At 39.6% G+C, this 12,998-nt stretch overlaps 1 protein-coding gene across 2 annotated transcripts in view; it reads right to left on the bottom strand.

Moving 5' to 3' along the window:
* Nucleotides 1-12,998, bottom strand: part of KIZ (kizuna centrosomal protein) — a 100,599-nt gene that overhangs the window by 62,973 nt on the left and 24,628 nt on the right. For both annotated transcript variants that reach the window (XR_012689777.1, XM_075203835.1), the window contains exons 5-7: nucleotides 10,176-10,440; nucleotides 4,301-4,435; nucleotides 1-112 (exon numbers count right to left, since the gene is read on the bottom strand). The exon at nucleotides 1-112 is cut by the window's left edge and continues 32 nt beyond it. Coding sequence is in view for 1 of the 2 variants with exons in the window: in XM_075203835.1 (XP_075059936.1) it covers nucleotides 1-112; nucleotides 4,301-4,435; nucleotides 10,176-10,440 (512 nt within the window). In the remaining variant the exon portion in view is untranslated. The remainder of the gene's footprint in view (nucleotides 113-4,300; nucleotides 4,436-10,175; nucleotides 10,441-12,998) is intronic.

The raw sequence follows: 12,998 nt of genomic DNA, 5'->3' as shown, positions 1-12,998 counted from the left end.
ATCGTTTTCCTCTTGCAAGGATCCCCCACAATCTACCTGGAGCTGCCAGATGACAAGTGCAGAACAGGCTTTAAGGTCTTCGGTTCTTAGAGACTTCATCTGATTACAGAGACTGGAAGACAAAGACACGTGTTAAAATATTAGAAAGTCACAATCCTGAGTGATTGTTGCCAATCAGAAGTTACAAAATCAATGAAAAGTAACAAAACTACTATTTAAGAGTGCAGACGATATATTTAAAAGGTGAGCCTGGTACATACACTATATGGACAAAAGTATTATGCCACACCTGTTAATCATTGAATTGAGGTGTTTCAATCAGATCCGTTGCCAGAGGTGTATAAAATCAAGCACCTAGCCATGCAGTCTCCATTTGCAAACATTTGTAATACAAAATGGGTCGTTCTGAAGAACCCAGTGACTTCAAGCGTGGTACTGTGATAGGATGTCACCTTTGCAATAAGACTGTTAGTGAAATTTCATCCCTGCTGGATATTCCACGGTCAACTGAAGTGATATTATTAGAAAGTGGAAGAGTTTAGGAACAGCAGCAACTCAGTCACGAAGCGGAAGACCATGTAAAATCACAGAGCTGGTTCAACAACTGATAAGGCGCATGGTGCGTAACAGTCACCAACGCTCTGCTGATTTCATAGCTGAAGAGTTCCGAACTTCCACTGGCATTAATGTGAGCACAAAACTGTGCGACGGAAGCTTAATGGAATCGGTTTCCATGGCCGAGCAGCTGCATGCAAGCCTCACATCACCAAGACCAATGCCAAGTGTTAGATGGAGTGGTGTAAAGCACACTGACACTGGACTGTGGAGCAGTGGGAACGTGTTCTGAGGAGTGACGATTCACGCTTCTCTGTTTGGCAGTCAGATGGGCGAGTCTGGGTTTGACAGATGACAGGAGAACATTACCTGCCTGACTTCCTTATGCCAAATGTGAAGTTTGGTGAAGGAGGGATAATGGTATTGGGCTGTTTGTCAGGGTTTGGGCTAGGCCCCTTATCTCCAGTGAAGGGCAATCTTAATGCTTCAGCATACCAAGTCATTTTGGAATGCTATGCTTCCAACTTTGTGGCAGACTGAGCTTTGGTCTAATGAAAACAAAGGAAGTGGGGAAGGCTCTTTTCTATTCCAACATGACTGTGCCCCAGTGCCCAAAGCAAGGATTACAAAGACATGGTTTGATGAGTTTGTGTGGAAGAACTTAAGAGGCTCGCACAGAACCCGGACCTCAACCCCATCGAACACCTTTGGGATGAACTGGGACAGAGACTGCGAGCCAGGCCTTCTTGTCCAACATCAATGACTGACCTCATAAATGCTCTACAGAATGAATGGGCACAAATTCCCACAGAAACACTCCAACATCTTGTGGAAGGCCTTCCAAGAAGAGTGGAAGCTGTTATTGCTGCAAGGGGGACCAACTCCATATTAATGTGTATGTATTTGAATACATTGTCATTACAGACCCTGTTGGTGTAATGGTCAAGCATCTGAACAATTTTGTCCATATAGTGTATTTGCAAATCAAACACTGTCTATCATCCTTCCCCCAGATTAGGGTTGGAGCCCTGCCCTAATGCCCAACCATTTCCTACCTAACTACTTCAAGCCTCTAAAAATAAGTCTGTGCAGGGCTGTAACTAGCTCGGTGCGGTATGTGTGACCGCCCTAGACGCCGAAATTGTCACTTGGGGGTAAATGTATCAAGCGGAGAGTTTTTCGGGGAGTTTGAAATACCAATCAGATTCTATCTGTAATTTATTTAGTAGATTCTACAAAATGACAGATAGAATCTGATTGGTTGCTATAGGCAACATCTCCACTTTTCAAACCCGCAGGAAACCTCTCAGCTTGATACATTTACCCCTTGGTCTTTATTATCTTTAACTTCTTGTTTCAGAGTTAGCTACAAAGCTTTTATTACATTGTCATGTAGGGATATTGAACTGTTAATTCCCCAACAATGTAACAATCCCTCAGTAGGCACAATACAGCGCTCTTGAGTGGATGGAAACTGTGTCCATCATATAGCAACAATTGTGGTAACCGTTCACCAATCAAAGTTGCATGGTGTTCTCATATGCAGTATATTTATGTCATTCAGCTTAAAAAAAGAACTTCATGCCTCGGTACAAAGTCTAACACTGCATTGTAGACATCACACCCAGGTCTAACCACTGTCCCATTTGTTAGTCTGGTGCTTTTATTTCAATGGATGTGTTGACAGTCACAAGTTAGAACTACCTTGCATGTTTCTTCACAATTATTTAGAGGCAGTTTCTTCAGAGGAAAATGCCCCTATTTAAATGTAGACTGGACAATCAGAACCGAAGTCCACAAGAAAATTAGCAATATCTTACGTTATATATTTACACTTAACATGGCAGCTTCATTTTTAATAATCAACGGAGGGAATTTAATTAACTGCAAAGTCCGTCGGAGCTTCGCATGAGATGTTCAGTTACCAAAACATTCAGTGTTTTTTGTTATAATTTTATTTATTGAAGAAGTAGGTAGAGTAACCTACTTAGAGGAGGTGCTTATAATTGGGCTTCGTTGGGTTTCCTATTGAATGAGAGATTCTTAGCAGTTTTTTCTTTTATTATTAAGTAAAGGTGATCATCCAGTTCTATGTGGTTTTGTTCGGTATGTTGTGTTGCTCTCTACAGAGGTTCTTTACCAAAACTGTAACCTGCTCTCCTCCCTTCCCTAGTCCCCTCTCCCAATCCCTTTCTCTTTGTTCTCCTTGGTTCTCTACCCCTAAGTTTCTTAAAATCTCAATAAAAATGCTCCCTTTATATAAATAACTAAATGTATTAGTAAAATAAAGGAGTCTATAATAAATCCGCTCTCAGAATAAAAAGGCTAAGTGTGCCCATTCCTCCTTAATACCAGGTTAAGGGGCACATTTATCATGTATCGGACAAAACGAGAAATACTTATCAATCCTTATCGCATGGATAAGGATTGATGTATTTCTCAAATTTATTAAAAATGGATCACAGAAACAGCAGTTCCGAAAAACTGCTGTTTCTGTGATAAAAAACAAACCATACTCACCACTGCCTCTTCGCTGGCTCCAGATCTCCTCCTCTTTGGTGCACTTTCTCTTCTTCATGCTACTGCGCATGTGCCGACCAGAGAACTTGAGGCTGTGACAGGGAGGTATCACAAGATCACTCCCTGCGCATGCGCTGTCCAGCTCTGCTCTCCGGAGCAGAGCTGGACATACCGAAGAATAGAAGTTTTAGCAGCATTTCCTATGAGCTGGCGTACATTAACACAACAAGTTCCCGAAAAAAAACATTTTTTCGGGACTTGTTAGATTGCGGCCAGGAGCAGTCACCATTCTGTTGAATGGTGACTGCTCGCAAAAACGATCAGGAGTGCAAAGCAGCAGATATCCATGATATGCACCTTTAATAAATTTGCGGAGAGCACATCCTGGCCTAATTTACACGGTAATTGCACTACCGTGCTTTCTTAAATATACCCCTTAATCACTTTATTGAAGATTCATCATTGATACTATGGAGGGTTATGAAACACTGCTTGTACCGATTGACAACAGATATGGATGACATTCACACACACACCTAGGACTAAGTGCTGGTAACTTCTTAAGATAGTTCTGCATTGTTCATTAATAAATTAACAGTGACATAATTGACTGTTAGCCAAAAATAAATATTCTTTATCCAGGTGTGGCAATCTCATTTATCTGCTGTTTCAAACTCTTAAAGTTTTGTTAGGTAATTATAAGACTGATTTTCAGATGTGCATGTCAGCTTGTTTTCATCACACACACACACATGTTGAGCAAAATACAAATACACTAGGGGAATAATAAAGTCCCTAAGACATGTGCTACCAGCCAGGATGCAGTATAGGCCAAATGCTCAATAACTGCTGCAATAGAGTTGGATTTGTGCCGTTACAGAGGCTAATCAAAACTTTGCAGAAGATAAAGCAGCTTAAAAATATTAAAGAAATGCTTTAAAAAAAAAAAAATAAAAAAAAAAAATTGGGAAAAGTACAATGATAATACTTGCATTCTTGAGTTTATCCTTAATCTACAATTTTCCATTGTTTCATGAATTTTTCTCTTCCCTTTTCTCAAATATATTTAATCATCCCATGAAAGTCTTGCATACATATTTCATTATAAATTATTTTATATATAGCAAATTCAATTTTCAGTGTCCTTTGTCAAAGTGCTATACAACATTTCAGTTTATATTGTCATTTTGCAACAAAACCATTTTCCAATAATAATAGGCTGTACCTTACAAGGTGATCCCGTTTTCTGCGACTTAGGCCAGTATCCTGGTACAGTTGTAAATCATTGGGCTCCATCTGCAGCAGTATACCTTCTATTGACTGGAGCAAATGGATGAATCCTTTGCAAGACAAGTTATTTCTATAAACACACAAAAAATGCATTATTTGGTTTTAAAAAAAACTTACACATGGGAAATGCGATTTATGAGTTTCCTTTGTTGTCATGGTTCTTTAATTCAGACATATGGTGTGCAGTCCATTGTCCAGTGTAAATGCAAGGCAATCTTTTTGTCCATGAAAAAGAATAATGCAGACAAAGGTTGTAAACAGCTGAATAACATGGCTGCATAGCATCAAGTCTAACAGCAATATCCACATATCCTCCCTTCTGCCACATAGTAGTACACATGTACACAATGTGCACTAAGAACCTACTATTTATTCCAGGTATTATATTACATTGAAATGTTGTAGATTGTTATACATATAATGCATTCTATGGGGGCAATTCCAATGGAAGCTATGTGGCGTGGAACAATCTGCGAAGGCACTCCGTGACGGTGTACAGGGGAGAGCTGGCAAATTTTAGGTTGGGAGGAAAGACTCGACTCAGCAGCCTATTTTAAAGGAAAAAAATGCCGGTGGCCCAGTGACCCAGCCCAAGGTAGCCCATTATGGGAATGGCCTGGGAGGGGGGGGGGGGGAGCATATGCCACCCAGCCAGCCCCTGACAAAGTATCTGTGCTCATTGTTCCTCGTACCCCATAAAGGTGTGTAGAAAAATGAGCAGAGATTCCTTACCATAACAGGTGGTGAAGTGGGCGCAGAACATTGTTTCCAGCTCAAACCCCCCCCCCCCCTATGCTCGGTATGTTCTTAAAATGTGCTCTAGCAGCTTGCCTTTGCACCTGCTATTTTTACGTGCACTTTTTTTTATTTTTTAGAGAGTTATTTACGCTCATTTTGGGACCAGCACTGTATCATCTCCTATTTGTGCATTTTTAATGTAATTATCATTTTTTTTACACTCCCTTCAGATTGTTAGACAAGATATGTAGAAAGGAAAGTAACATATCTATGAATGATTGTGCATCATAAAGGATTTATGGATGCTGGAGTGTTTACCTTAAGGAACGATCATTGGTTATTCACATATTGAATGGACAGATTGATTAGACAGACCTTCATGAATTAAACAGATTTACGTAAGTATGGAGATAATAATTAGATATATTATCTTGCATGTAGAGGAAATACCTATTATATTCAAGATGGTTAAATTGAACTTATAATTACTAAGAAGAAATAAATATGTACAGAGCAATATTACATTTTAGTTCACTTTTGCCAAGAAAGCAACATGACTGCTGGCAATGAATGCATGAATGCATCGGTCAATGGTGGGCAATAGGCTATCCACGGACGGGCATTCACCTATAGAACCCAAGCCAGGTGATCCCGATCTTATTGTCTGGTGTGTAATAAGCAGAGAATGAAGCAGAACAGGGGCAACCGACTTCCACGTCACGTATCCTTCTCTGCATAGTTCAGGGAGGTCACGCAGCATATTCAGAGGAGGAGGGGGCAGTGCAGTGTGTAATATCTCTCCTTCTGTGCGGCCCTCCGACATTCAAGTGGCCCTCAAACTAAGCCAAGTTGCCCATCAATGGCATAGGTGAACTGAAGGATCATGAATATTCCACCAACTGGCTATGATACGGAGAAGACTTACTGAACACTTGGAATAGCATTAACAGCTGTAGTATTTTAAATTGTGGACACAAAGCTGTCCTCAGTAGAAGGAAATCTTCAAACCATATGGCTAAAAATACAGTTTACTTTATTACTGTGCTTTTGATGTTATATGCCAATTTTTTACTGTATGATATATACTAAATTGAATTAAAGGGGAATTATTAATTATGAAATAAAACTTTTACATGTTATAAATAATTTTTAAAAATTGTAAACAGTACTGTTTGAATAATATGCAAACTACTGCAACATTTAAAGAAGAGTATCACAAAACATAATTATACAATTAAATCTACTAATGTGAAAGAGGAAGGTTACCATTTTCTATCATTTCTGCATTACTAATTGGTCATGCCATTCGTTTCCGTATGATGGAAAACTTAGTCCAATAACCACCCCTGTTGTCTCATGTGCTCTGCACTACAATATAGCTCCTTACACACCTATGCCATCATACGTCAGATGGATGTCTCTAACGATTTCACCAACGAATGAAAGTCCCGATGAGCATGCAGATTCAGGTGTACACACCTACACAATTTATCGTCAGACCTGTACCCTACATCTCTCATAACCGTCTGCTGAAAACACATTGTCCAATCGCTGATCCAGATTTTTAGGAAGTTTAGAAAACCAAATCAACAGATGCGATGTGGTTTGTTACAATAAAACATAATCGTGGGAGCGAGCACACTCTTGCAATATCTGACCAAACGGATGTGAATTGTGTGATCAGCACAATAATTGTATAGGTGTGTACCCAGCTTCAGTGTGGGCCTGCGACTGAAAATTTCTTACAGATCAGGTTGTGTGGCAGCCTTACTTGACAGCCAGATTACTGCATCTATTAGAAACTTATCTTCCTGGGCCTTACAAGTGCTATTAAGTATTATAATAAGCAGCTATTGTATATATGATAAAGGAAATGACAAATTTAGTACAATCCTTATTTGCGTTCTCCTGTTTTGTTGAGAAGAAGATCTGGTTATTTTGCAAATGTTCTATAGATCAAAAAGTATTTTAATTATTACCGAATCTAGAAGCAGACAGCATGTGGCGGTCCAGCAGCTGTAAAACTACAAGTCCCAGCATATCTTTCACACATCTGTTTAGTTCAACATCAGCTAGAGTGCCACAGCTTGCTAACCTCTGCGCTAAACTTTTCTTACAGGGTCTCACTTGGAGAGTGGCACTTTGTAGAGATAGTCTAGGAATATTTAGGCGAGACATGCCAGTAGATGCTGTATGCCTACAGAATTAATAATATGGTTATAATAGCTATGTGAGTCACCAGTACAGGCCTCTTGTTCTCAAGTGGACTTGAAAATCTTAATGTGTTTGCCTGTTGTGAACCAAGTTTACTAAAAATATGATGAAGGATCATAATGTAGAAATCCTTCATGCATAAAGAGGCCAGCTGATAATTAATAATTTGTAGAAGTGCCAGGGTAATTGTCACCGCATTCGCCAAGGTCTTGAGAGGCAGGAACAATTGATCAGTATAGAGGCGCAGCCCGCCAGCTATCTCTTGGTTTGAGATCAGATCTACAGACCACCTGCAGACACACTCATCTTGTGGTGCACAAATGAGGAATTGGTGCAGGCTTGAGTTGTTTAATAATGCAAATTAAGATTTAAACATTGTGACAATAGAAATCTGTTAATCCTTTTTACAGCGTTGTAAATAGCCATTCATGCTTCACTTCCAGACCGCCAGCTTTGTGTAGGGTTTAACGTTAAATAGACACTACAAGAATCAGATATCTGTCCAGAATTCTGGCCTGCTTTCAAGACATTTTCTGGTCGGAAATTATTAAAAGCTTGATTATTTTTTTTTTAATTCAAACAATAGAGAACACTACAGAATAGACTGTTGTATATATCAACACAAAATAAGACAATACGAGCAAAGGACAGTGTACAAACAGCTGTGCATGCATCAACAGAGTGTTTGTTTTAGGTGCACAAAGCTAGAATATAACCTAGATTCAGCTAAGCAGGGCTTTTCTTTGCTTTCTTAACTGGCCTCACCAAACCTTTATTTTGCTACATTTTCCCCCAGCGTGATTATGTCTGGGTGGTCTTTCTGGGTGCCACTTGAGGGGACAGGAGCAGGAGGAAAGGGACACCAGCAGAAAGAAGATCAGAATTTATGACAATCTGCAGCAGGCTCAGGATCAAGGGGTCAACAAACAAGAGCTTCCACCCTTTTACAGGTTGCTTCCTGGAAACAGTCTGATTAAGCTGACAGCTTGAATTATATCTGTTACATTCTATAGCAGACAATACATCTGTGCTTGGCCATCTTCAACCCAGCTGTAGCTGTGCAGCAGAAGAAAAAAACAGCTCTCTGTTTGCAGAACAAGGGAAACACTATGCCTTAAACTTCAGTTATTTACAGTCTTTGTTGAAGAATAGTAGGTAGACAGTGTGAGATGTCTTGACATTTTCTGATTAAATCATACTTACACCTTATCTAACAATGTATTTGTTCTCTGATCTATTTCTTTGTGCTGCCATCTTCACTCTAGAGTCGTACAATTCTAAAGACCAATCATTGGAGACAGGGCGTGGCCTATCACCAATGATGGGGCTTGGTCACAGAAATTGGTTCATGGCATGTAGCTCATTATGGCCTAGTTTTGTCAGATATGTCAAAACTAGTAAGAAATGGCCTGGGTGCACAGTACTCTTGCTTATTTTAAAGTTGGAGATAGAGAGGTATATAAAACTTACTTTTATTTATTACAAACAAAAAAGCGAAATAAATCCGACTATCCTCATTTAAAAACAATTGTGTGTGTTTAAAATCCACTAATAGAGTGATTCTGCCTCTTATTTTATAAGGGATCGATCATAGGTAGTATAATAAAGGTATATATTGATAGTGGTATAATAATATAATATGGTATGATAGTGCTGCATGAAAGATTGTCTATCTGTACACTATTATAAATATATCCCGGTATAATAACCACTTAAATTGCAGCAGATTGCAGATACGTATAGATGGGTATAGGCAAATTCTGCTCCTTCTAACTTGGGGTATATTGGAGCAGTTAAGAACAGAAATTCCCTGCAATATAGAGAGGCAAGCACTGGATCAGCGGAACGCCGATGCGCGTTTCGCTATGTGTGCTTAGTCGTGGCACCCCAAGTTAGAAGGAGCATTAGTTAGGTAGTTAGCAAGACACGTTCAGGAATATCGCTGCATACCGCTCCGTTAGACCCAAAGTGAGAAGGAGCAATAGATAGGTAGATAGCAAGACACATTGTTGTATTATAATAGAAGGTTTCTCTATAGCAGAATTTGCCTATACCCATCTATACGTATCTGCAATCTGCTGCAATTTAAGTGGTTATTATACCGGAATCTATTTATAATAGTGTACAGATAGACAATCTTTCATGCAGCACTATCATACCATATTATATTAGCAATTCCTTTAGGATACTACCTATGATCGATCCCTTATAAAATAAGAGACAGAATCACTCTATCAGTGGATTTTAAACACACACAATTGTTTTTAAATAAGGATAGTGGGATTTATTTCGCTTTTTTGTTTATAATAAATAAAAGTTAAGTTTTATATACCTCTCTATCTCCAACTTTAAAATAAGCAAGAGTACTGTGCACCCAGGCCATTTCTTTCTGTTTCTGGTTCACATTATCTATCGATGGCTGGTGCACCCTCTGTACCTATAGGAAATAAATATCATCTTTCAAAGTAATAAAAGAGGAGTTACTCTTGTTCATTGGTGCGACATAACCTTTGTTTATGTCAAAACTAGTAGCATTAAGACACCTTCATCAGACATTTTGAGAAAGGCAGCCGCAGTCACTGAAGGATTAGGGGTCTTATGTTTAACCTGCTTACATTTTCTGGGCTGAAACAATATTAAATTGAATGAAACCTATCAATTCACTAATAACTAGTGACATCACAGAGATGAAGAACCTATAGAAATACATTTAATGCTTGAAAGGGCACCTGTCACCATGACCATGTACTATTTTTTATTTATTTAATTTTTGTTTTCATTAAATGACATAAAAACTGTTCTACTGTTTTTAAAAATGACTTCAGATATTACTGCAATTTTTTTTTTACTGGACTTACTGACTTATCGTAGACGCTGATGAAGAATCCCCATATGAATTATGTTCTGGTGTGTTTGGGAAGTGTTTGCTTGAGAGATTTTGATTAGTCTCCTTGACAGCTTCATGTTTAGCCTTTGGTACCAGTGTAGGTTTATCTTCTTTCCCATAGATGGCATCAAGTAGGTCAGCAGCACCCATCTCTTCTGAATCAGAGATGGACACGGTGAGGTCACTGCTGGTATTGGAAAAATCGTTCTCCTCTTGCTTTGAGACTGTATGACAACCTGTTAGAACACAAGCAACAGGACAATACTTGAACTGACAGTTCCTTTATTTTCACAGAGAGGTTAGATTGGCACTTAGATCTAGCAGTGTATTGCCTCTTGTGATTGTATTAAAAAATTCTTTATGAAAACATTTTCTATTAAGTATTTATTTTGTTTGACACCATTATGACCATTTGTTATGATATTATTATTGTTGCATTATTATAAGCCCCAGTGTTTGATACAAAAGAATGTGTCTTTTCACGCATGAATCCCAATTTGTTTAGAGGGTAATTAAATCCCCCTTAAAAAAAAAAAAATTTAAGATTTTTATTTATGAGATTGACAACAAAAAGAAGTAAGCACATTAGATACATTTAGCACCATAAGAAAAATAAAACAAAACAAAAAACATACAAAATTATTACAGATTCTGGAGCACATTTTCTTTCTTCCTTCTTTTTTTTTTGAATTGATGGCATTTAAGGAACAGGTAAGTACATGTATAGGCACGAGGACGCAGGCCAGCACCCCACCTCCCCTTTTAAGACCAACTATTCAGAAGACAGATGTTCGATCGGCGGGACTCTGGCACACATACGTAATTCATACCATCCTGTATTATGAAAGCTTTTCCAAATTTGTATGCGTATAGCTGTTAGGATCTTACCTGTTCCCCGCTCCGCTGCGCTGTCGGGTCTGGCAGCTTGTCATCTTCAGCGGTGAGCGCTCTCCCTGATGGCGCTGCTGCACTTCCGGATTCTCGCAGCAGGGGTCATGTGACTCTGGGCGGGGAATTCAAAAACTACTTATTCCTGCTCTGACACGCTATCTGTGTCAGAGCAATGTGTTTCCTGACTCCTGTGAACCTGCTCCCTGTGTACTACTTTATTCCTCCTACTCCTGTGTACCAACCTGGCTGTGACCTGACTATTCTTTGGCTTATTCCTGGCACCACGTATTGGACTGTCTTACCTATGTACCGACCCGGCTGTGTTATCAACTACTCTCTGGATTTCCCTCTGGCACCGTATACCTGATATCTCCTGTGTACCGACCCGGCTGTGTTCCTGGACCCATCTCCTGCTACGCACTCACTAACTCCGTGCACCTACCGCTTACTGCTCCAGACCTTCAAACCCTGGAATTCACGGTTAGTGCCTGTACTTACATCACTTGTCATATTGCCTGTCTGACTATCCATCACTTAGAACCTTCTCCCTTACGTCAGTAGGCTAACCTGGGGACCGCGACCTGCGGTTCTTCGGCAGCAAAGACCACACTACCTTGCGGTGGTTCTTGGTGAAGACCGGAAGGCCATTAGACTCCGCGCCCTAGGTAAGCCTGTGCAAATACTGACTAAGGCATTTAAATCGTAACAATAGCTTGCGGTAAAAGGTCTATTAGGCTTTCCCAGGTGTTAAAGAGATTTTCAACTCTGCTTTCTTTTTGTAAAGAGGTTTCTATCCAATCCATGCGAAAGACATGGTAAAGTTTTTGTCTAAATAATGATAGTGTAGGTGGTTCTTTCTGAGCCCAGACCTGCAGAACACTTTTCCTAGCTGCCGCCGAAATAGCAAGTAATAATTTTCTACAACCCTTGGTCACCTTAATTTCTGCTGGCAATATTCCGAATATTGACCTTTCCTGGGAGAGTGGGACATAATTTATCAAGTGGGCAAGTGAGTATCTCCAGAACTGGACCCAGAAACGCTTTATATGAGGGCAGTCCCACAAACAGTGTGTTAGATCTGCCTGATGGGTTCCACACTTTGGGCATTTATGATTATCTGCCATACCTATTTGAAAGCGTCTGAGTGGAGAAAGATAGGCTCTATGAAAGATTTTTATAAACATCTCTGAATAGGTCATGGCTGGGATTAAACGCAATTGTTTTGACAAGGCTTTCAATAGATAGTCTGGGGTTATGGAAGGGAATCGTTCCTGCCACTTGGTGATACCTTTCTTAGAATTATTGAAATCAAATCGATGACGTAGAATGGAATAATGTTGTGAAATAGCTTGATGTAGCGGGACTGGTTTAGATAGAATTGGGTCTAGTGGGTTATCCCAATCGACCGGAGAGAACTTGTTTAAGACAGTTTTAATATAATGTTGACTTTGAAAGTAGGCCAAGTTATGAGCACGAATGAAAGGAAAAGAAGAAGAGGCTTGATCGTGCGTCATAGGATTACGAGACACCTTATCGATTAGTGGGTGGATTATTGAAATTCCCAATTTTTCCCACAGTGTAAAAGCATAGGAAGCCATGCAGTCTTGGAATTCAGGATTACGTAATAGTGGGAGATATGGTGAAACATGTGGGTTTAATTTGAATTGCTTACAGAGTTGATGCCATAATTTATAGGTAGTAAAAAAGGATTGGATTATCACTAACCAGGTCTGGTAATTCCTGTTTGTGCATGTGGATAAAGGCACGAAGGTCTATATCCGGAAGGACATTTTGGTCAAGTATGGTGCAAGTATATGTGGATGTGTTATGAATCCAATCTCTCAAGTGCCTTAACTGAGCCGCCTGGTTATATTGAGCCACATCTGGTAGATTGAAGCCTCCC

Source organism: Mixophyes fleayi, chromosome 3, assembly GCF_038048845.1.
Source record: "Mixophyes fleayi isolate aMixFle1 chromosome 3, aMixFle1.hap1, whole genome shotgun sequence".
Lineage (NCBI taxonomy): Eukaryota > Metazoa > Chordata > Amphibia > Anura > Limnodynastidae > Mixophyes > Mixophyes fleayi.
The sequence above is the reverse complement of the archived record's forward strand: the minus strand, read 5'-3'. Positions and strand labels throughout refer to the sequence as shown.